The 21,569-nt window shown below is 44.6% G+C and overlaps 1 protein-coding gene across 5 annotated transcripts in view; it reads right to left on the bottom strand.

Annotated features, from left to right (window-relative positions):
• The window catches only part of dock6 (dedicator of cytokinesis 6), a 241,117-nt gene that overhangs the window by 100,864 nt on the left and 118,684 nt on the right, over nt 1–21,569 (bottom strand). For 3 of the 5 annotated variants that reach the window (XM_072491074.1, XM_072491075.1, XM_072491079.1), the window contains exons 20-24: nt 17,210–17,441; nt 14,397–14,561; nt 8,277–8,452; nt 3,076–3,180; nt 1,124–1,213 (exon numbers count right to left, since the gene is read on the bottom strand). In XM_072491074.1, coding sequence (XP_072347175.1) covers nt 1,124–1,213; nt 3,076–3,180; nt 8,277–8,452; nt 14,397–14,561; nt 17,210–17,441 — 768 coding nt within the window. The remainder of the gene's footprint in view (nt 1–1,123; nt 1,214–3,075; nt 3,181–8,276; nt 8,453–14,396; nt 14,562–17,209; nt 17,442–21,569) is intronic. The other 2 variants (XM_072491076.1, XM_072491077.1) reach the window with 2 other exon arrangements.

The raw sequence follows: 21,569 nt of genomic DNA, 5'->3' as shown, positions 1-21,569 counted from the left end.
GCCGCAGGGCTACCAACAAATAAATCTACCTGTCCCTGCAAGCTGATGGACCACCAACCAGTGTTCTGAAATGGGTGGACCCACAGTGCTCACAGGAACACGGTTCACCTACATTCGAAATGCAACTGATAAGAAGAAAAGTTAAATATATTTTGCAGGTGAATCCTAATCTGAATACTGCACTACCATACTACACGATGGGGAGTAATGCACTCACATTCAGGAGATCCAATAACTGAGGTACTACAGTACTGACTTGGCCCTTGAGGGACTCGGGGCTGAATTCAAATATCGACAACTATTTTAACCCTGCTCTTTCTGGCCAGTTGGTGGTTGGCGTTAACAGGTGGATGGCTGCAGCGCTGTCTGACTGCCGTGTTCTATCTGTCACTGGCTAGCTCAAAACTCTGGTGGGATTTTCTCGTGAATTCAAGCACTTGTCTTCAGAACGAGTTAAAGAACGAAACAGTTCAGTGCTGTGATCGGAACACGGTGGGGGTGGAGATTCAGGAAGGATAAGGCTTAAAGAGGTCAGAGAGATTTCTCTGTATCAGGTCAGTATAACCCTCGCACTATGTCAATTCAAAATTAAAATATTTCCTTGAATGGTCATTTTAAATTCTGTGGATGGACCGTCATAATGTGAGCCCAAGTCTACAATTGGCTGAAAGTGTATTCCAACGCTTCGAAAACATTAGGACAATCATATTGTCCAAATATGATTATGTAATATAATATGTCCTAATAAGGGCGGCATAGTAGCACAGTGGTTAGCATTGTTACTTCATGGTGCCAGGGTCACAGGTTCGATTCCTGGCTTGGGTCACGGTCTGTGCGGAGTCTGCATGTTCTCCCTGAGTCCCGTTTCCTCCGGGTGCTCCGGTTTCCTCCCACAAGTCCCGAAAGACGCGCTGGTTCGGTAATTTGGACATTCTGAATTCTCCCTCCGTGTACCCGAACAGGCGCCGGAATGTGGCGACTAGGGGATTTTCACACTAATTATTATTAAACCTTTTGGAAAGCACTGCATTTACTTACAAAGCATCACCATCTTAAACCTCATCATGCAAGAAAATCCTTCAGTTTCTCAATTTACTGTAAACCACAGAAGTTTTAGGTCTACCTTTTTCGTTGAGAATCTTTGGTGACTTTGCTGTGAATGAATGAAGCCTTCCATATAGGAGGACATGCGGTTGGGACTCCGCTCAGCTGCCTGCGAAATGAGGGACAGGAGCAAGATGGTGTAGAACAGGTATTAGTGGATGGGAAAAAAATGAGATGGTGAGTATAAGATAAACAGTATGAAACAGGAATGAGGGATGGAGGTAACTCAGGCCCTGTAGATGTTTTCCTGCTGGCTTAATGCCAACAGAAGGCGTTCCTTAACTGATGCCCTGCGTTCATGGGGAGAATATGAAGACTCTCGACATAGCTGCACCCAGTTTGTATGCGTATTAAAATTGTCGTAAAATTTACAGCTTAGAAACAGTCCTTGCGGCCCAAATGGTCCATGTCGATATTTATACTCCACATGAGCTTCCCCCCCACTCTTCTTCATCAAGCCCAATCAGCATATCCTTCTATTCATCTCACTCAAGTACTCACCCAGCTTCCTCTTAAATCCATCTATGCTCTCTGTCTCAACCACTTCATGTGGTAACAAGTTCCACATTCTCACTACTCCCAGGGTAAACACGTTTTTTCCTGAAATCCTCAAAGTAAATTATTCGTTTTATAAAAGTGCATTTTCTGGGGATGTGGGCGCGGCTGGATAGGCCAGTGATCATCGTGTATTATGAACTTTATTCTCGAATCCTCCACCAGCATTCTGTACTTCCTCCACCAGTATTCTGCACTTCTACCACCAGTATTCTGCACTTCTACCAGGTCAAACGACCCCTTTCATAATTTTAAAGATCTTGATTTGGTCACCCATCATTCTCCGCTTTTTTACAGGAGACACCTAGCCTATTCAATTTTTCCTGATTTTATAGTTTCTCAGTTCTGGTAAAGTTCGTAAATCCTTCTATTCTACATCATTGTTGTAAGCTGGAGACCAGAACTATGCAGGGAACTCCAAGTGCATTTGCACTGAGATTCAATTCAAGTTTAACATCCTGCTTATCACTTTGATTGTCTGGACATGAATCAGAATGCTTTGCCTGCATTCCTTATGGCCTTATTAACCCCACGGTGCTGCTTTGAATGATTTGTGAAACAGTCACCAACTGCTGTCTGTGGAATTGGAAAACTTTATTCCCAGCACATCCTGGATTGAAGCACCCACCCTCCAGGACCCTCCACATCTCTGTGTAGGCATTCACTGATTCACAGAGCGAATGGTCAGAAGTACGGGTTGACAAAGCACTGGTCCAGCTAACTGCAGAACTTTTCTCTGTTGTTCCTTACTACATTTTTGCATGCTGATTTTGTCAATAACAAGCGTTGGAATGCTACTAGCTTTTTTGGTGAGTTAGTATCAATTTCTATTTCACACCTAGCTCAAACTTCCCCATCCCGACTCGGGGAGGTACACTCTGGAACTAATACTGCATTCAGGAGTATAGCGGCTACTTAACTAGATTATGAGCCTGTTAAAGTTGCCCATGATTTTGTATTATTTAGAAATGACCAGGTTCATGTTTGTGCATTCTCCCATTTTAACCAAGGAACTCAGAAGCTGGGAACTCTGATTAAACAGTTATTTCAGGCAATGTTTGAGACATGAACCTGTTTGATTTAAGATTGTCAAAGTTGAGTGATTGGGCAAATTACATCACAATTTTGTGGAGGTAATGTTGGTGGATGTGAAGCTGCACAAGGTTGGCCTCAATGTGTGGACAGAACAAAATCACCTTTGGGTTGGTATCACAACATTTTTCTTCCCTGAAGACACTGCCCCCATCACCTATCAGTGGAACGGAGGGAATGAAAATAAAATCAATGAACCAGATGTGATTATGGACTGCATTTGGCTGTCCCAGTGGTAAGTGGCAAAATGAGAAAGCAATCAATGTGTAGGGTTGGTGAAGATGTTTCGATGAATGCTTCAAGAAGAAAACGCCAGTTCTGCACCTGCTTTAGATCACAGCTGGAATTGGGATGGTTTCTCCGCAAGACAGCCTTTGGCCCACCGGGAGCGTAAGCAGAATTAACCCAGGAGTGAGAGCGATCGATCCCCTGGCAGGTAAAGGAGGCAGGATAAGGAGGAAACACAATGTGAAAACAAGAGTCTAGATACAACACAGTCATTCACAGTGAGAAAAGAGAGCTGCCAGCAGGGATATCACAATAAAACCTTGCAACATGGATATACTTCAAAGATTGGCACCGTTTACTTTGAATTAGTCCTACAACCTTCTGTCTTTGTCTCTTCTGATCCAAATTACATGGAGTGATTGGCAATAATAGTAAGCCACTAAGTGAGCACCAATGTAAATGTGACATCAATATCACAGTCAATAAACCATAATGAAAATACAGCATTTCTAATAATCTAAGTGACGCAATTGGGAGTCTGGAACAAATGCTTATAGACCTTATCAGAATTAATGCATTTTACCATTTATCCAACAATTTAGGAGAAAACATTTTTTTTGAATCGGACAGCCATCAAAGGCAAGCAAGTCTATATCTTTTGCATGGATCAACTGTATCTGTGCATCTTCTTCCTGTACTCCCTCGGTCTACTATCTCTGTAGAAACACATCTGATTATCTATTGTACTAATTTAGGCTGAACACTTCAACATACTTCTGAGCAACCTCTTCTACAAATCAACTTCAATTGCCTGTTTTTCTCATTTCCAACTTCATTTTTAACCCTGGTCTTCTGGGATTTATGCCCTTTACTCAAACTTGCCTGGGTCCAGGTTGTCAATTCCCCTTTGACCTGCACTGCAGATTTGCACTGTATTACAGAATGAACTGCCACAAAACTAAGTAACCTCAATCTAAATGGGGAGCGGTATTGGATGGCTGCACGTTAGAAAACACCCAAGGTCAGGACAGGGTGATTTAGGGTGTATGGGTTGGAGAAGGCAAGGTTTCGCCGATTTACCAGGAGCTGCAGGAAGAGGAGAAGGCCTCGTTGGAGGAGTTGAAGGGCAAGTGAGAGGAGGAGCTTGGGAAGGAGATAGATGAGGGTCTGTGGGCTGATGCCCTAAGTAGGGTTAATTCTTCCTCCTCTTGCGCCAGGCTCAGCCTAATACAGTTCAAAGTTACTCACAGAGCGCATATGACAGGGGCGAGGTTGAGTAGGTTCTTTGGGGTGGAGGACAGATATGGGAGGTGTACGGGGTGCCTGGCAAATCACGCCCATATGTTCTGGTCATGATGCCGGCGCTGGATGGGTTTTGCGAGGACTATGTCCAAGGTGGTGAACGCCCGGGTCAAGCCGAGCTGGGGGTTAGCATTATTTGGGGTATTGGACGAGCCGGGAGTGCAGGAGGCGAAAGAGGCCGGTATTCTGGCCTATGCGTCCCTGGTAGCACAGCGGAGGATTTTGTTACTGTGGAAAGATGCGAAGCCCCCTAGTGTGGAAGCTTGGATCAATGACATGGTAGGGTTCATCAAGCTGGAGAGGATAAAGTTTGACTTGCGAGGGTCTGTGCAAGGGTTTTTCGGGCGGTGGCAACCGTTCCTAGATTATCTCGCGGAACGTTAGGAGGAGGTCAGCAGCAGCAGCAGCAGCAACCGGGGGCAGGGGGGGGGGTTCTTTTGGGGTGGCATTTGGGTTAAGGTGAGGTGTTTCCCTATTTGTGTTTCCACTGTTATATGGTTTTTTTTTGTATCTGGGGGAAATCCTACGTATAATTTCTGCTTGTGTTTTTGTTTCTTTTTCTTGTTGGGGGGGGGGGGTTTGTTGAAACTTGGTTGAAAAATTTGAATAAATATTTGATTTTCTGATCTATTTTTTCTGATTGTGAACCTAATCTGTAAAGATGTTATAACACTTTCTCTGTGCATTAGGATAACAGACTGGAAAAGTCAGAAGGCTAGATGAGTAAGATTTGATGGGCCAAATGGCCTTTGCCACTCTGATTCTACCTTCCCTCCCCACTGGATGTGAATTTAAGGTCTCAGTCATTTACAAATACTTCCCACTTAGTTTCCCATCTGCAGACGAGGACATGGCTCAGCAAATCACAGCTCCAAATCGGATTGAAAAGAATTACATTTTCTAATTGTTTAAAACCATTGTCAAAGTAGAGACTGTAAAATCTTTTAAAAACAAATTTGATTTTTTTCATGAAAAAGAATGGGGCATAGTTAGGAAGGAATGTGTGATTCGACGGAAACGCTGTAGATTCGATGGACCAAAAAAGCCCATTTCTTTGGTTGTGACATTCTGTGATCTGAATCGTAAAATACGAATCATGAAAGCTGAAAGACAGCTGGTCAGTAAGATACAACTTCTCATGAAACTCCAATATCAAGATCATATTTTAAACATAAGTTGTTGATAGAATTTTGCACATCACAGGACAGGCAACATATTATCGTGATATCCTTCATTCCCAGAGCGATCAATGCATCAAGGCTCAGTCCATGGCCACCGTTCCACGTTTGAATAACATGCAGTCCTCACCTGGGCACCCAACCCACCTGGGAACCCAAAACGAGCAGGCTGTTAGTAAAAGAATTGCCACACGTTTTTTTTTAAAGTCAGCAATCGAGCCTTGGTACCATGATGAGGCAGAATGCAGGGATTAGCAATTTTAACAATGAGCCTTGAATACTGACGGCTAGGAGAAAGAAAAGTCAGAATTAAGCATCATTTGCAGAGTTGATTACCCCCTTCAGTGCTGGTTCACATTAGGATCGACCCATCTTTGGAGATCACTTTATTCAGGTGCAGCGTGCCACACCAAACACACACTGTGACTTCACTGAATTAGCAAAGGCTAACATCCAACCTCTGGCTTACAATACTGCAGGGGATAATGGAGCACATTGCTGCCTTTTAATCCTACATGATGTACTGCACCTTAGCATCATTATTCGAAAATAAATACTGAGTCTACAATTTGAGCGTGTGTGCTGTATTTTCAAGTAAAGTGCAGTCAGTTGCAACATCTTCGTGAAGCGTTAACCGTCAGCTATTGAAAGGCATATTAAGTTACACTGCTCTCTTTAGTGTCACAGTTCATTACTCCTGTATTTTTTCTTATTAGAATATTGAGAAAAATGGTGATTCAACTCAATGAACTTATTTAACATCCAAGCCAATCTGATCATTTCCTATTGCATTTCTATGATTGTCAATATCCAATTTATTGATTTCTCCTTTATCACAAGATCTCCCATTTTATGATCTTGCAGGGTGTTTCACCAAATATTTCTGAAAGTCAAGACACACAACATCTACCACCCCCCAATTTGGATGTATCCTTGAAGAATTCCGAGGCCTTTATTACCAGCCCATACTGGCTTGGATTTATCGTCTCAATTTTCTCAAATCGCTTCCTTTCCAGAACTTTTTTTTTTAGTTACAGATGCCGGACTAACCCTCTGAGAGCTCCCAAAATCAAGATGGAACAGGACCTATTGTCTGGACTTCCAGTTCCAAACTGCAGTTAAAGGGCTGTGAAAAATTCAGTTTCCATTCATGTCCCTGGTTCGGCTTCATGTCTTCCTTACGGCTTGACAAATATTTATTTATTTTTTGTTTTAAAAAGTGACTGTTTCTCATCACCAATCAGCAATCTCCATTTTCTGGATTAAAGCTGAAAGATCAAATGGCGTTCAAAGACACCGTAACCTGAACAAAACATGAAGCAGATCGCCTGAATTTACACACACTACCTGGAAATGTCTACAATCACACCTACAAGCACCTATCGGGGCTCTCTGCTTCAACAGCATTGTGACCAAATTTGGTCCAGAAGAAAACGAGCAAATGTTGTGTGAACTCCTCTGCATAAACACTTGGGCACCCCTTCCGAAAAGCGAAAAATAATAGAACTTCCACAATCCCAATATCTGCAACTCTGACCTGAAGTGATCTTGGTGATTTTGCTCCAGAGGGTTTGCAGTTCCATTAAAAGCTGCCAGTATGAAAGGATTGAAGATGTACACAAGTACAGATATAGAACCAGCACAGAAGGGACTAATAACCAGTCTCATTAAAAACCTTTAACAAGAACCCGTAACTCTATGAAAAGCTTTCAAAGAAATGGAGTTAACCACAAACAACACTGCATGTATGGTCCTTGCTGTTTACAACACAGCACGGTGCTGTTTTTGGGACATATCTTTAATCACGTTCCTTGTCTGACAATTCAAACTGGTGCTCCACTATTAATGAAAGAACTGAAAGCACTTGAGATCAGGTCATCACTCCACTAATACCCCCAAACTCTGTGACACAGATTATATTGCACTCCTCCCAAGAATAAGCTGCAGACATGTTGCTCACCTCTTTTGACTTGCACCCAGACCCATTTGATGCAGGCATCCTCACTCCCCAAGACGCTATGAAGTAGGAATATCCTGCCCTTTCTCCCAGACTCAAGTGTCTTCCAGATGTCCTTCTTGTTTCTCTACCCTTGTGGAGATTCTGTGATTTTGGAATGTCCCGTCCTCTCCACACAAGTGTGCCCTTCCTTCCCATTCTGGCAGTCACAATTCTTTTCCTTAGCACAATAATCTTTAAAATGTATTGACCACAGATTGGACAGCTGCCAATCTATGAATCTAGCTCACCGGAATCTTCATCCAAGCACCTAATTGTCAAGATCCCTCTGTGAAGCCCGTTATTCTGGAGTGTTGGCTAACTCAGTTCGTCTTAACTTGTTTTAGCAATGTTATCTTCAACAGTGAGGACCCTACATGAAACAGTGCTTATTGATAATAGCTTTTTGCTTCAACCAACATTTATATCTGCAAATAGCAAGACAATCCTTAAACAGGAAGCAACAGAAAGCTTTTAGAGTCAGAGGTCTTTGGGAACACACTTAGCGCTGCCACATGTTATCGGGAGAGAAATCTACAGAGCACTGACTGCAGGGTCAGTAATTACAGGAACAGACACGCATACAATTGGCTATATGGTCTCTCTTGTACACAAAACCTATAGAATCAGTAATATTGGGGTCTGTACATTAAGCCACCTCCAAACATTGCGTAATACTCGCAGTATCAGTTATCTGCAGGAACATATGGATAAACAAGCACTATCTGTAAAATTAATAATGCACAGGGGCAAACATGTTGATATCTGTATCAGTAAAAGTGCTATCTTTAGGTTTCCAATACATAAACATTTGGCCTTACTTTGCAACCCATGATTTTTGTAACCTCGTCATCCGGCGTTGTTGGCGTTGTGGCAAGATCTGGATTACTGTTGCTGATACTTTTGGAGCGAGACAGGTTTAGGCTGGTCGGCCTGGCAGTAGCACGGGACAGAGTGGCATACTGAATGGGGCCTCCATATGGGGGGCTGCTTGGTCCTGCAACAGGAGAATAAACCAAAATTCAGGATCGGCTCCTCACTACATGCATTTGGCACCTTGGTAACAATGTAATGTTTAAAAAAAGAGTCACATTTGAATGTGACATTCACCCTTAGTTCATCCCCTTCAGGGATTGAGTCCAAAATCTAGGCTCCAATATAGTAGTGAGAGAGATCTGCACGGTCAGAAGTGTAGCCTTTCCGATACAGCATTAAACCAAATTTGGCAAGGGTTGGCTTTTTGGTCTTCTCAGCTGAACATAATAAGCCCATGCCACTATTTTGAAAGCAGGGGAGTTCTTAATGTGCTCCGGCCAATATTTATCCCTCAAACACCACCAGATTAAAAACAGATTATCTGGCCTACCCCATTTCTCAACAACAAGGCGATCACTGTCTCAGGACACGGGGTAGGCCATTTAGGACTGAGACAAGGAGAATGTTTTCACTCAGTGGAATTCTCTATCACAGAAGGCTGTGGAGGCTGAGTCACTGAATATACTTTAGAAGGAAACATTTCTAGATTCTAAAAATGTCAAGGTGCACGTGGACAGTATTGGGGTATGGGGTTGAGATAATGGCGGAGCAGGTTTGAGGGGCTAAACGGCCTACTCCTGCTCCTATTTCTAATGTTTCTATGGTCATTGTCACATCCATGTTTGTGGGAGCTTGCTGCCTGCAATTTGACTGCTGTGATCCCCACAATACAAGAGGGATCGCACTTCAAGAGTACTTTATTGTCTGTAAAGTGTTTCGGGTTGTCCTGAGGTCAAGAAATACTTGATACAAGTGCAAATATTCCTTTCTTCTCAAATTGTTCCAACATTCAGCAACAGACCTGCAACCACCCACCAACGTTACGTTGTGCAATTCAAAATGTTCTTTCCAGAGAAGACACACGATTGGAAAGCCAAAATCAGGTAGCTTGAAAGTATTTCAGCAGTCTTATTGCGGGACAGAAGATGGTGGTTCGGAGCTCTCATATCAACTCCTGGACTTTAACGCCTAATTTATGCTAATACTCCAGTGCAAAAGCAGGGGGGATGGGAAAAGTTGCATTCTACACAGCCCCTCTCGAAGACCTCTCAAACTACTTCACGTACAAGAAAGAAGGCAGCTCAGCACCTTCTGATGGGTAGTAAGGGGTGGGCAATAAATGCGGGTCCAGCCAGCGACTCCCACATACCAGGAAAGAATAAACGTATAAAAAGCCACCAATACCACTGTACCAGGGGAACTAGGGAGAGGGAATAAATGGGGGTTTGCTGGGGTCACCCATGTTATGGGCCAGGGTTGAGAGAACCCCAAGGTGTATCATGAAGTTCTCCTGACCCACAACTTTTAATAACTGTGGTTATGGGGAGCACACGGGCCTTCTCTGCAGGTGTGATGCCACAGAGATCGACAGTACTTTTAAATTAAAACAATGCTTATTTATGAAACCAATTAACACTTTATAAACCCACAGTAAACATCTTAACAACTATCAACACCACTGAATTCCCCAAGGAATACAGTACTCTATAAATAACTCTTAATTTTTCCTTGCAACATCCATAAGACAAATAAAAACTTTTTACAGAAAGACATCAGGTTTAACTTCTCTACAGAAACAGGTATTATTGTGAAATCACCAAAGGATCTGGAGAGTCTTTAGATTGCAGTGAGACTAATACACCTTCTTGCTGTGACTGCAGCTATCCAGCTCTCAAAACAAAACTAAAACACACCATGTAGCAGACAGCCAAAAGCGAAAGTAAAAGCAGACAACCCAGTTCCACCCACACTTTGACATCACTGATAAACACCCATTTCTTAAAGGTACACCCATTACAGCTATTTTATAAACATCCATTTCTTAAAGGTACTCCCACATGACACCCAGAAGAACAATAATTTGCAATTATGTAACGCTTTAAAGTAGTAAAATGTCTCAATGCGATTCATAGCAAGCTTAGGAAACAAAATTTGGCACCATGCCAGTTAAGGAGGCATCATGAAAGATTACTATAAGTTTGGTAAAAGAGGTAGATTTTAAGGAATGATGAGAGAGACTGAGACATTGGAAGGGGATTTCAGTGCTTACGGACCACATAGCTAAAATATGGCAGGACGTCAAAAAAGGATTTGCAGAGCAGTGACCTTTAACAGCCATTTAGTGCACAGGGTCCATAAGCGGCAATGAAGTAGCCGACCAATTAATATGTATTCTATGTAATATGCTGGTTGAGGGGAAACATGTTGATGAGGAGAATTCCCTGATCTTTAACAACTACCTGAAATGCCACAACAGTACCACTTTCCAAAATGGTGCTTCGAAAATGTGTTCCTTCTTCCTTAACCGTGATTTCCCACCTACAGTTGTGGACAGGGCCCTCAACAGTGTGCGGCCCATCTCCCTCGCCAGTACCCTCGCCCCCTCCACTCCCTCCCAGAACAAGGATAGAGTCCCCCTCATTCTCACATTGCATCCCACCAGCCTCCGTATGCAAAGCTTAATCCTCCGTCATTTTCACCAACTCCAGCATAATGCCACCACCAAACACATCTTCCCTTCATTCCCTCTGTCAGCATTCCGCAGAGACTGCTCCCTCCGAGACAATCTAGTCCACTCCTCCACCATACCCAGTCCCTCTCCCATCACCCATGGCACCTTCCCATGCAATCGCAGGTGGTGTAACACCTGCCCCTTTACCTCTTCCATGCTTAACATCCCAGGCCCAAAACATTCATTCCAGATTCAACAGCGTTTCACTTGCATCTCTTCCAATTTGGTCTACTGCATTCGCTGCTCCCAATGTGGTCTCCTCTATATTAGACAGACCAAACGCAGACTGGGTGAATGTCGGTCTGCGCATTCAGGACCCTGACCTTCCTGTTGCTTGCCATTTTAACAAAAGACCCTGCTCCCATGCCCACATGTCTGTTCCTGGCCTGCTGCAATGTTCCAGTGAAGCTCAACGCAAACAGGAGGAACAACATCTCATCTTCCGGTTAGGCACGCTGCAGCCTTCCGGCCTGAACATCGAATTCAACAATTTCAGATATTAGCTCTACCCCACCTCGACCCATTTGTTTTCATCCCATTTCATTTTACTGTCTTTTACCACTTATTTCTTCCTTAATATATATTTTATATAATCTAATATATCTATATATAATATAAATTTTATATAAAATATAATAAATATAAATATGATTAATTCCACCCCCCCCACCCCCAATCTTATCCACCTTTCCTTCACCTTTCTCCTCTTTGCTTCTCCCTTCCCCTCCCCCCACATCTACAGTTCATCCTCTGATGTTAGTTTCCCTGCTGTTTGACCTTTCACATCTTTTGTTCTCCCTGGGGACTGCCATTAGGACTCTTTCCCCTTGGCTTCTGTGGTCATTAGCACCCGGTTTCCCTGGGTTTCTGTGACTATGACTCATCTTTCATTCTCACTCCACAGTATAAATATTTCCCACTTTCTCTGTCTGTTAGCTTCGGACTCGAAACGTTCGCTCTTTTCTCTCCCTACAGATGCTGCCAGAAACGCTTAGATTTTCCAGCATTTTCTCTTCCGTATCTAAATGCTGGCGCCTCCACCGGTGTAGCATTCCTTCAATACAGCACTGAAATAGCAGCCTTGATTGTGCGTTTAACTTCCGGAGTGAGGTACAGAAAACCGAGGCATTATCAGAAGTCCTGCCAGTCTCCTAAAAGATGTGCAAGGTAGGTGAACTGGCCCCTTAATTGGGCGAAAAAAAGAATTGGATACTCTAACTTTATTAAAGAAAAGAATACTATCCCTATTTTGCCATCTATAATTATATGGTTAGGTGTCTTCCTAAAGCAAGTGGACAAGGATTTCACAAACCCCTGTGACAATGTTATAGGAATTAACATTTTTAGATTTACTGAATACAATGGAATGGGGAGAACTCAATAATCCAATAACAGGACGCAGCTGATGTTATAAACCACAACCTATAACACTCAGCCAAAAGGCAAAATTATTGCCTTGAATTAAAGGAATGGATTAATACAACTGGAGGACCTCTCTCTGCCTTCAGATAATAATGCTGCCGATTGCCATGTCATTGCTCAGCACCTTGATTTATTTTTGTAATTAAAGCTGGAATATTGGATTACTTGGTGAATCATTTAGCTCTGAAAATGCACACAAGAAATATTTTTCTATGTAACTGCAGGGAGGGAGTAAACGATTAATTATTGACAGCTAACTTATTTTTAATATTTTAATCATGAGACACCCGAGAGTTCAGGAGACCTGAAATAACTGATGTGGTCCTCATGCAATCCATTGAATCTTTAAAATGCAGAAAGAGGCCATTCAGCCCATCGTATTTGCAGGGATCCTCCGAAAGAGCACCCTGCCATGCCCACTCCCCCGCCCCATCCCTGTAACCCTGCCCTTCTCATCAATATGTTTTCCCTCATATTAATTGGTCATCCACTTCATTGCTGCTTATGGGTCCTGTGCACTGAATGGCTGTTAAAGGTCACTGCTCTGCAAATCCTTTTTTGACGTCCAGCCATATTTTAGCTGTGTGGTCCGTAAGCACTGAAATCCCCTTCCAATGCCTCAGTCTATCTCCACCCCTCTCTCCTCATTCCTTAAAATCTACCACTTTTACCAAACTTATAGTAATCTTTCATGATGCCTCCTTAAGTGGCATAGTGGGGCATGACGGTGGCGTAGTGGGTTAGCCCTGCTGCCTCACGGCGCCGAGGTCCCGGGTTTGATCCTGGCTCTGGGTCACTGTCCGTGTGGAGTTTGCATATTCTCCCCGTGTTTGCGTGGGTATCGCCCCCACAACCCAAAGATGTGCAGGTTAGGTGGATTGGCCATGCTAAATTGCCCCTTAATTGGAAAAAATGAATTGGGTACTCCAAATTAAGTGGCATAGTGGCAAATTTTGTTTCCTAAACTTGCTATGAATCGCATTGAAACATTTTACTACATTAAAGCTTTACATAATTGCAAATTATTGTTCTTCTGGGTGGCAACAACAACCCCCATTTATTCCCGAACCCTCGTTCCCCTGGTACAGTGGTATCCAAAATCAGTCTGAGTGTGTATACAAACCTGTGAGCATGTCAACCGCTGTTACATCCATCGAACTCTCCTGCCACTGCCTGATCAGTCCATTAGTTTGGACAGCTGTGATCTGCCCAGTCGAACATGTCACAACCAATGTAACTGAACAACCAGAACTTGGCCAATCCATTCCTCAGTGGTCAGCTATAGCAACATCTAAATCGACTGTGTACAACGATTAAGGTAAACTCACCGTTGCATGTCAGAAATCCAAGTTCACCTTTTGACACGAGGCAAAGATAAATTTCTGACTTCCAGGAATATAATTACTCAAATAACAAAATTCTTATCAGTCATATAACCTGTTAAACAGGCAGAACTGTTCATTAAATCTTAATGCCATTGATGAATGAAGTGTATAGAACTGAATCTGATTTTGGCTCTCTGCACGCACTATAAGTGGATTGTAGCGCTCAGTTTAATGTTAAATCATTGTGGATTAAAACCTGCCCGTAGGACTCATAACTTTTATTTTAAAAGTTTACTTCTTGGACTTCAAAACCTGAATCCAGCTTTTGCGTGCACACACACCCAGCTCCCGTATCGTTGTATATACATTCTTCAGTTGAAATGGTGGGAGATAATTGGGCTAAGGAGCACAATGTAACTTAGTCCTCATTTTAATGTCAGACACTCTCCTCGTATCCATTATAAGTTTCATTATACATCCCCAGTCCACAATTGATAAAGGACCCGGCAAATGTATATTTTAGCCTTGGGGCTCTCACTGAATGGATTATAGCTACATCATTGTGCTGAGGTGAGCGTGTCACAATAGCCAGTAGTCGTCCGCACATTGTGCCAGAACAAACACAACATTCAATTACTTATACATACCAGAGAACTGAGGATAGTGGTCAGTGTCTGGAAGATGGAACATATAATGTATGTACGATACTAGCAAGCTGTTGCGTCCATGCAGATCTTGATTTCCTTCCAAGTTCTTGTGGATCTGATTGATGAGTTGAGCCATTACCTCAAAAGCAACTCGACCCAGGTTTACTGAAATGTAAAAAAAATTTGGAGGCTTTATCTGTATTTTCAAGTTCCTGTGGAGTGAGGTCATGCAGTTTGATTTCAGCTTGAGCTGGATTAAAACATTTTTGACTTACTTTAACACACAACATAGCTAATTTATAAAAAGTTTAAGACCTTAATTAAAAAGACAAAGGCTGCGTGCTGTTATGGCAGTGTGATTTTACCCCACTCAAGCGTTTGAAACGGTCTCAGTAACTCCGAGATCATGACAACACACAAAATTATCTTCAGGTGGTATATTTCTCCAGGTTTGCAGTGAAGAAGCCAACAAAACTTACAGTAAAGGAAACAGCTGGGGAAATTCTGTTCCAGAAAACTGGAAAACAGGTAGGGTTAGAGCCAAGACTATGGATATTGCCTGTTCCCCATGACCTAGTGTCACAACGGTTCGCAATGAATACTGGGAAATCAGATTTTGGCTGCTGTTCCTAAAACAGGCAAGACATAAATCTCTGATGCCTAAGACATAAATCACGGTTATGGTGTCAAGCACAGCAATGCAGGGACAAAGAACAAACAAAGAACAAAGAAATGTACAGCACAGGAACAGGCCCTTCGGCCCTCCAAGCCCGCGCCGACCATACTGCCCGACTAAACTACAATCTTCTACACTTCCTGGGTCCGTATCCTTCTATTCCCATCCTATTCATATATTTGTCAAGATGCCCCTTAAATGTCCCTATCGTCCCTGCTTCCACTACCTCCTCCGGTAGCGAGTTCCAGGCACCCACTACCCTCTGCGTAAAAAACTTGCCTCGTACATCTACTCTAAACCTTGCCCCTCTCACCTTAAACCTATGCCCCCTAGTAATTGACCCCTCTACCCTGGGGAAAAGCCTCTGACTATCCACTCTGTCTATGCCCCTCATAATTTTGTAGACCTCTATCAGGTCGCCCCTCAACCTCCTTCGTTCCAGAGAGAACAAACCGAGTTTATTCAATCGCTCCTCATAGCTTATGCCCTCCATACCAGGCAACATTCTGGTAAATCTCTTCTGCACCCTCTCTAAAGCCTCCACATCCTTCTGGTAGTGTGGCGACCAGAATTGAACACTATACTCCAAGTGTGGCCTAACTAAGGTTCTATACAGCTGCAACATGACTTGCCAATTCTTATACTCAATGCCCCGTCCAATGAAGGCAAGCATGCCGTATGCCTTCTTGACTACCTTCTCCACCTGTGTTGCCCCTTTCAATGACCTGTGGACCTGTACTCCTAGATCTCTTTGACTTTCAATACTCTTGAGGGTTCTACCATTCACTGTATATTCCCTACCTGCATTAGCCCTTCCAAAATGCATTACCTCACATTTGTCCGGATTAAACTCCATCTGCCATCTCTCCGCCCAAGTCTCCAGACAATCTAAATCCTGCTGTATCCTCAGACAGTCCTCATCGCTATCCGCAATTCCACCAACCTTTGTGTCGTCTGCAAACTTACTAATCAGACCAGTTACATTTTCCTCCAAATCATTTATATATACTACAAACAGCAAAGGTCCCAGCACTGATCCCTGTGGAACACCACTGGTCACAGCCCTCCAATTAGAAAAGCATCCCTCCATTGCTACCCTCTGCCTTCTATGGCCTAGCCAGTTCTGAATCCACCTTGCCAGCTCACCCCTGATCCCGTGTGACTTCACCTTTTGTACTAGTCTACCATGAGGGACCTTGTCAAAGGCCTTACTGAAGTCCATGTAGACAACATCCACTGCCCTACCTGCATCAATCATCTTAGTGACCTCCTCGAAAAACTCTATCAAGTTAGTGAGACACGACCTCCCCTTCACAAAACCGTGCTGCCTCTCACTAATACGTCCATTTGCTTCCAAATGGGAGTAGATCCTGTCTCGAAGAATTCTCTCCAGTAATTTCCCTACCACTGAAGTAAGGCTCACCGGCCTGTAGTTCCCGGGATTATCCTTGCTACCCTTCTTAAACAGAGGAACAACATTGGCTATTCTCCAGTCCTCCGGGACATCCCCTGAAGACAGCGAGGATCCAAAGATTTCTGTCAAGGCCTCAGCAATTTCCTCTCCAGCCTCCTTCAGTATTCTGGGGTAGATCCCATCAGGCCCTGGGGACTTATCTACCTTAATATTTTTTAAGACACCCAACACCTCGTCTTTTTGGATCACAATGTGACCCAGGCTATCTACACCCCCTTCTCCAGACTCAACATCTACCAATTCCTTCTCTTTGGTGAATACTGATGCAAAGTATTCATTTAGTACCTCGCCCATTTCCTCTGGCTCCACACATAGATTCCCTTGCCTATCCTTCAGTGGGCCAACCCTTTCCCTGGCTACCCTCTTGCTTTTTATGTACGTGTAAAAAGCCTTGGGATTTTCCTTAACCCTATTTGCCAATGACTTTTCATGACCCCTTCTAGCCCTCCGGACATCAAACACCCAGACAGCAGGAAGTGGAAATAAAGAAACACAAGTCAAAGGTTCCTCCACCAGCTCACGTAATGATACTCGTGGAGAAAGGTGTCCAGGGTACATGGTCTGACATGTTGCGCAGGTGGGGAAAAAAATGATTAATATTCCTAGATAATAACCCCCAAACAACAAGCATCTTGTTTCTTTCACAGATAAAACTTGCCATACCTATTTGTCCATTGATAACTGGAGGCCGCACAATTAAGAGAATGAGTTTGTCGAGGACATGGTGCACAAAGCGGAGCAGTGGTTCCATCCTCGCTGACCGCAAGTTGGTTATACTGGCTTTCAACTCAATCTCCATGTTATTCTCAGAGATGATCACATCCTTCAGCCGAAAAGGGAACGAGTACTCCTCCAGAACATGCACCAGAGTGAAAAACTTATCCAGATATTGGTCCTAATAGAGCAGAATTGCTGGTTAGACAAGCAGTGTGGAAACATTAGGGAATTAATCTTCTTAAGCACGAAACACCCTTCACCCTTTTGATGTCACATACCTTTCTCAAGGTACCACTGCCCACCCTGCATCAGATTAGAAAAACCCAGGAGGGAATATTATCATCTGGTGCCTCCATTGCCTCATACATACATGTCGTTTTCCACCCCACCCCAACCCCTCAAACCAAAGTCTCTACCCTACTATGGCAAAAAGCTCCTGGTCAGGGAAAGGTTCAAGGGTGTCCATTACCCTCTGGTAATCCATTGTGGACAGCGGATGTTGACAAACTATTCAAAAACTGCCATCTTGGATGAGATCAATGTGGGATCAAGCCCAGCACCTCCCTAGGTTATATGGCTCATCCAGGATGTAAATATCTTCCTGATCAAGGCCAAATGCAAGACAACAATAGGAGGAGGAAGAGCACTGTTGGACCTTAGGAAGGTCAAAATAACTGGAGTTCGGCAGGAGCAAATGTGCTTCATCAACAGAGAGTTGGAATGATGAGAAGAACAGAGCTGAAGGAAGGATCACCTTCAAAGCTTTGTCTTTTGTGGAGCCATCAGGTATTGGATGGCTTCTCCAAATTCAAGACCTGCATACAGATTTTAAAGTTTTTTTATAATTTGTTCATGGGACGTAGGTGTGGTTGGCTGGGCTAGCATGTATTGCCCGTCCCTAATAGCATTTGAGAGGGCAGTTAACAGTCACCCACATTGCCATGGGTTTGGAATCACATGTAGGCCAGATCAGGAGCGTGGGGACCAACTGGATTACTTTTTGAAAGGGTGGCCAATATCTTATGATATTGATAAACAAGCTTCTTCTGTAGCCCTTTACACGGCCATTAATGCTTTTTTCTGTCTCGTCACCTACACAGCTTTGTTGAAATCTCTCCTAGCTCCAACCAATCACTGACCTCCGACTCTGCTTCCGCTGCTCCACCCCCTCTTCTAAAGAAAATCCATCACATATCGCCCTATTTTTTGCTCTGAATAGAACATAAATTCAGAATAATTCCAGGTACCCGTCTCTCATACAAAGAGGAAGCCATTCAGCCTATCGTGTCTGTGCAGGCTCCTTGGAAGATCTATCCGACATGTCCCACTCCCCTTCTCTTTCCCCAAAGTTTTGCAAATGTCTACCATTCAAATATACATCCAATTTCCTTTTCGAAGTTGCTTCTGGATCTACCTCCGTCACTCTTGCAGGCAGCGCATTCCAGAACATAACTCAGTACATTCTCACTACACTCAAAACCTCTTTCCTCATGCCTACAATGCTCCCTTGCCAAGTTCCCCTTTGAGATCTGCTTTCAATTCTAGGTGAAATTACTCCCAGAAGAAACAGGGTCCATTCACCTTTGATACAATCTAGAGTTTGGTTCTATGATGTTTGTGCATTTAGCCTGCAGTTAAATAAACATTTGGAAATGGTTGCAAGGCGGCTCCCAGCTGAGTTTACAATGCTACAAGGGGCCCAGATGGAGGAACAGTAAATGTATAATAGCTTGAGTGACCTATAGGAGTTATACAGTCTTGTAGCTGCCAAATGCATAATGATGCTAATCATCATTCAGAGGATATTATGTGACAATACTGCCTTAGAAACTCTTCAATAAGGAGGCGGCCTCACACAATGGGAGGCTAAGGATAAACGGGGGGAAGCCGAGGTCAGCCAGAGTTTGCTGACTTCTGGAAGCAATATGGGGGGAGCAACTAAGCTAGAGAGGGATCTAGCCGGGGGGGGGGGGGGGGGGGTGCGCGCGTGGGAACCGGATGAGGAGCTGGTCTAAAAAAGGGGATGGCTAGTCGACTAGGGTGGGGGGTGGGGGTAAAGAGCCCCCCAACCCCCGGTTGATCACGTGGAACGTGAGAGGGTTGAATGGGCCGATTAAGAGGGCAAAGGTATTTGCGCACCTAAAGAAGCTAAAGGCAGACGTGCTCATGCTTCAGGAGGCGCACCTGAAACTGGCGGATCAGGTCAGATTAAGAAAAGGATGGGTGGGACAGGTATTCCACTCGGGTGTGGATGCGAAAAATAGAGGGGTGGCAATACTGGTGGGGAAACGGGTATTGTTTGAGGCGAAGACCACAGCGGTGGACAGTGGGGGTAGATACGTGATGGTGAGTGGCAGATTGCAAGGTGAGGCGGTGGTGCTGGTGAACGTATATGCCCCGAACTGGGATGACGTGAACTTTATGAAGCGTATGTTGGGGCGCATCCCGGACCTAGAGATGGGAAAGTTGGTAATGGGGGGGGGGGGGGGGCTTTCAACACAGTGCTGGACCCAGGGCTGGACCGGTCCAGATCTAGGACCGGGAGGAGGCCGGCAGCTGCCAAGGTGCTTAAGGGCTTTATGGAGCAGATGGGAGGAGTGGATCCCTGGAGATTTACTAGGCCAAGGAGTAAAGAGTTTTCCTTCTTCTCCCATGTCCACAAAGTGTACTCCCGGATAGACTTCTTTGTCCTGGGAAGGGCGCTGATCCCGAAGGTGGCAGGAACGGAGTATTCGGCTATAGCCATTTCAGATCATGCCCCACATTGGGTAGATCTGGAAGTAGGAGAGGAAAAGGAGCAGCGCCCACTCTGGAGATTAGATATGGGACTGTTGGCAGACGAGGGGGTATGTGTAAGGGTGAGGGGATGTATTGAAAGGTACCTAGAGATCAATGATGACGGAGAGGTCCAGGTGGGAGTGGTCTGGGAGGCACTGAAGGCAGTGGTTAGAGGGGAGCTGGTCTCCATAAGGGCCCATAAGGGGAAACAAGAGGGTAAAGAAAGGGAGAGATTGTTGGGGGAGATTTTGAGGGTGGATAGGCAATATGCGGAGGCTCCAGATGAAGGGCTATACAGGGAAAGACGGAGATTGCACACGGACTTTGACTTGTTGACCACGGGTAAGGCGGAGGCACAATGGAGGCAGGCACAGGGAGTGCAGTATGAATATGGAGAGAAGGCGAGCCGGCTGCTGGCCCAACAACTTAGGAAGAGGGGGGCGGTGAGAGAGATCGGAGGGGTTAGAGACGAGGAGGGAAAGATGGAATGGGGAGCGGAGAGGGTGAACGGGGTGTTTAAGGTATTTTATGAGAGGCAAAATAAGGCTCAACCCCCCGGAAGGGAAAGAGGGAATGATGCGTTTCCTAGACCAGCTGGATTTCCCGAAGGTTGAGGAACAGAAGATGACAGGACTGGGAGCGCAGATTGAGGTGGAGGAGGTGGTAAAAGGAATTGGGAACATGCAGGCAGGGAAGGCCCCGGGACCGGATGGGTTCCCGGTGGAGTTCTATAGGAAATACGTGGACCTGCTGGCCCCACTTCTGACGAGAACCTTTAATGAGGCTAGGGAAAGGGGGACACTACCCCCGACGATGTCGGAGGCGACGATATCGCTGATCCTGAAAAGAGACAAAGACCCGCTGCAGTGCGGGTCATACAGGCCTATTTCCTTCTTGAACGTAGATGCCAAGCTTTTGGCCAAGGTGATGGCGACGAGGATAGAGGACTGTGTTCCTGGGGTGGTGCATGATGATCAAACAGGGTTTGTTAAAGGGAGGCAATTGAATGCTAATATACGGAGGCTGTTGGGGGTGATGATGTTGCCCCCACCGGAGGAGGAGGCGGAGATAGTGGTGGCGATGGATGCAGAGAATGCATTTGATAGAGTTGAGTGGGACTACCTGTGGGAAGTACTGAGGAGATTTGGATTTGGAGAGGGGTTCTTAGATGGGTTCAGCTCCTGTACAGGGCCCTGGTGGCAAGTGTGATTACAAATAGGCAACGATCTGACCACTTCCGACTATATAGGGGTACAAGACAGGGATGTCCCCTGTCCCCGTTACTGTTTGCGTTGGCAACTGAGCCATTGGCCATAGTGCTGAGGGGCTCTGAGGGGGGTACTTATAGGAGGAGAAGAGCATCGGGTGTCATTATACGCGGATGATTTGTTGTTGTATGTCGCGGACCCAGTGGAGGGGATGCCTGAGATAATGCAGACACTCAGGGAGTTTGGAGAATTTTCAGGATATAAATTGAATATGGGGAAGAGTGAACTGTTTGTGATGCACCCCGGGGAACAGGGCAGGG

This window comes from Scyliorhinus torazame, chromosome 27 (assembly GCF_047496885.1).
Source record: "Scyliorhinus torazame isolate Kashiwa2021f chromosome 27, sScyTor2.1, whole genome shotgun sequence".
NCBI classification, from domain to species: domain Eukaryota; kingdom Metazoa; phylum Chordata; class Chondrichthyes; order Carcharhiniformes; family Scyliorhinidae; genus Scyliorhinus; species Scyliorhinus torazame.
The sequence above is the reverse complement of the archived record's forward strand: the minus strand, read 5'-3'. Positions and strand labels throughout refer to the sequence as shown.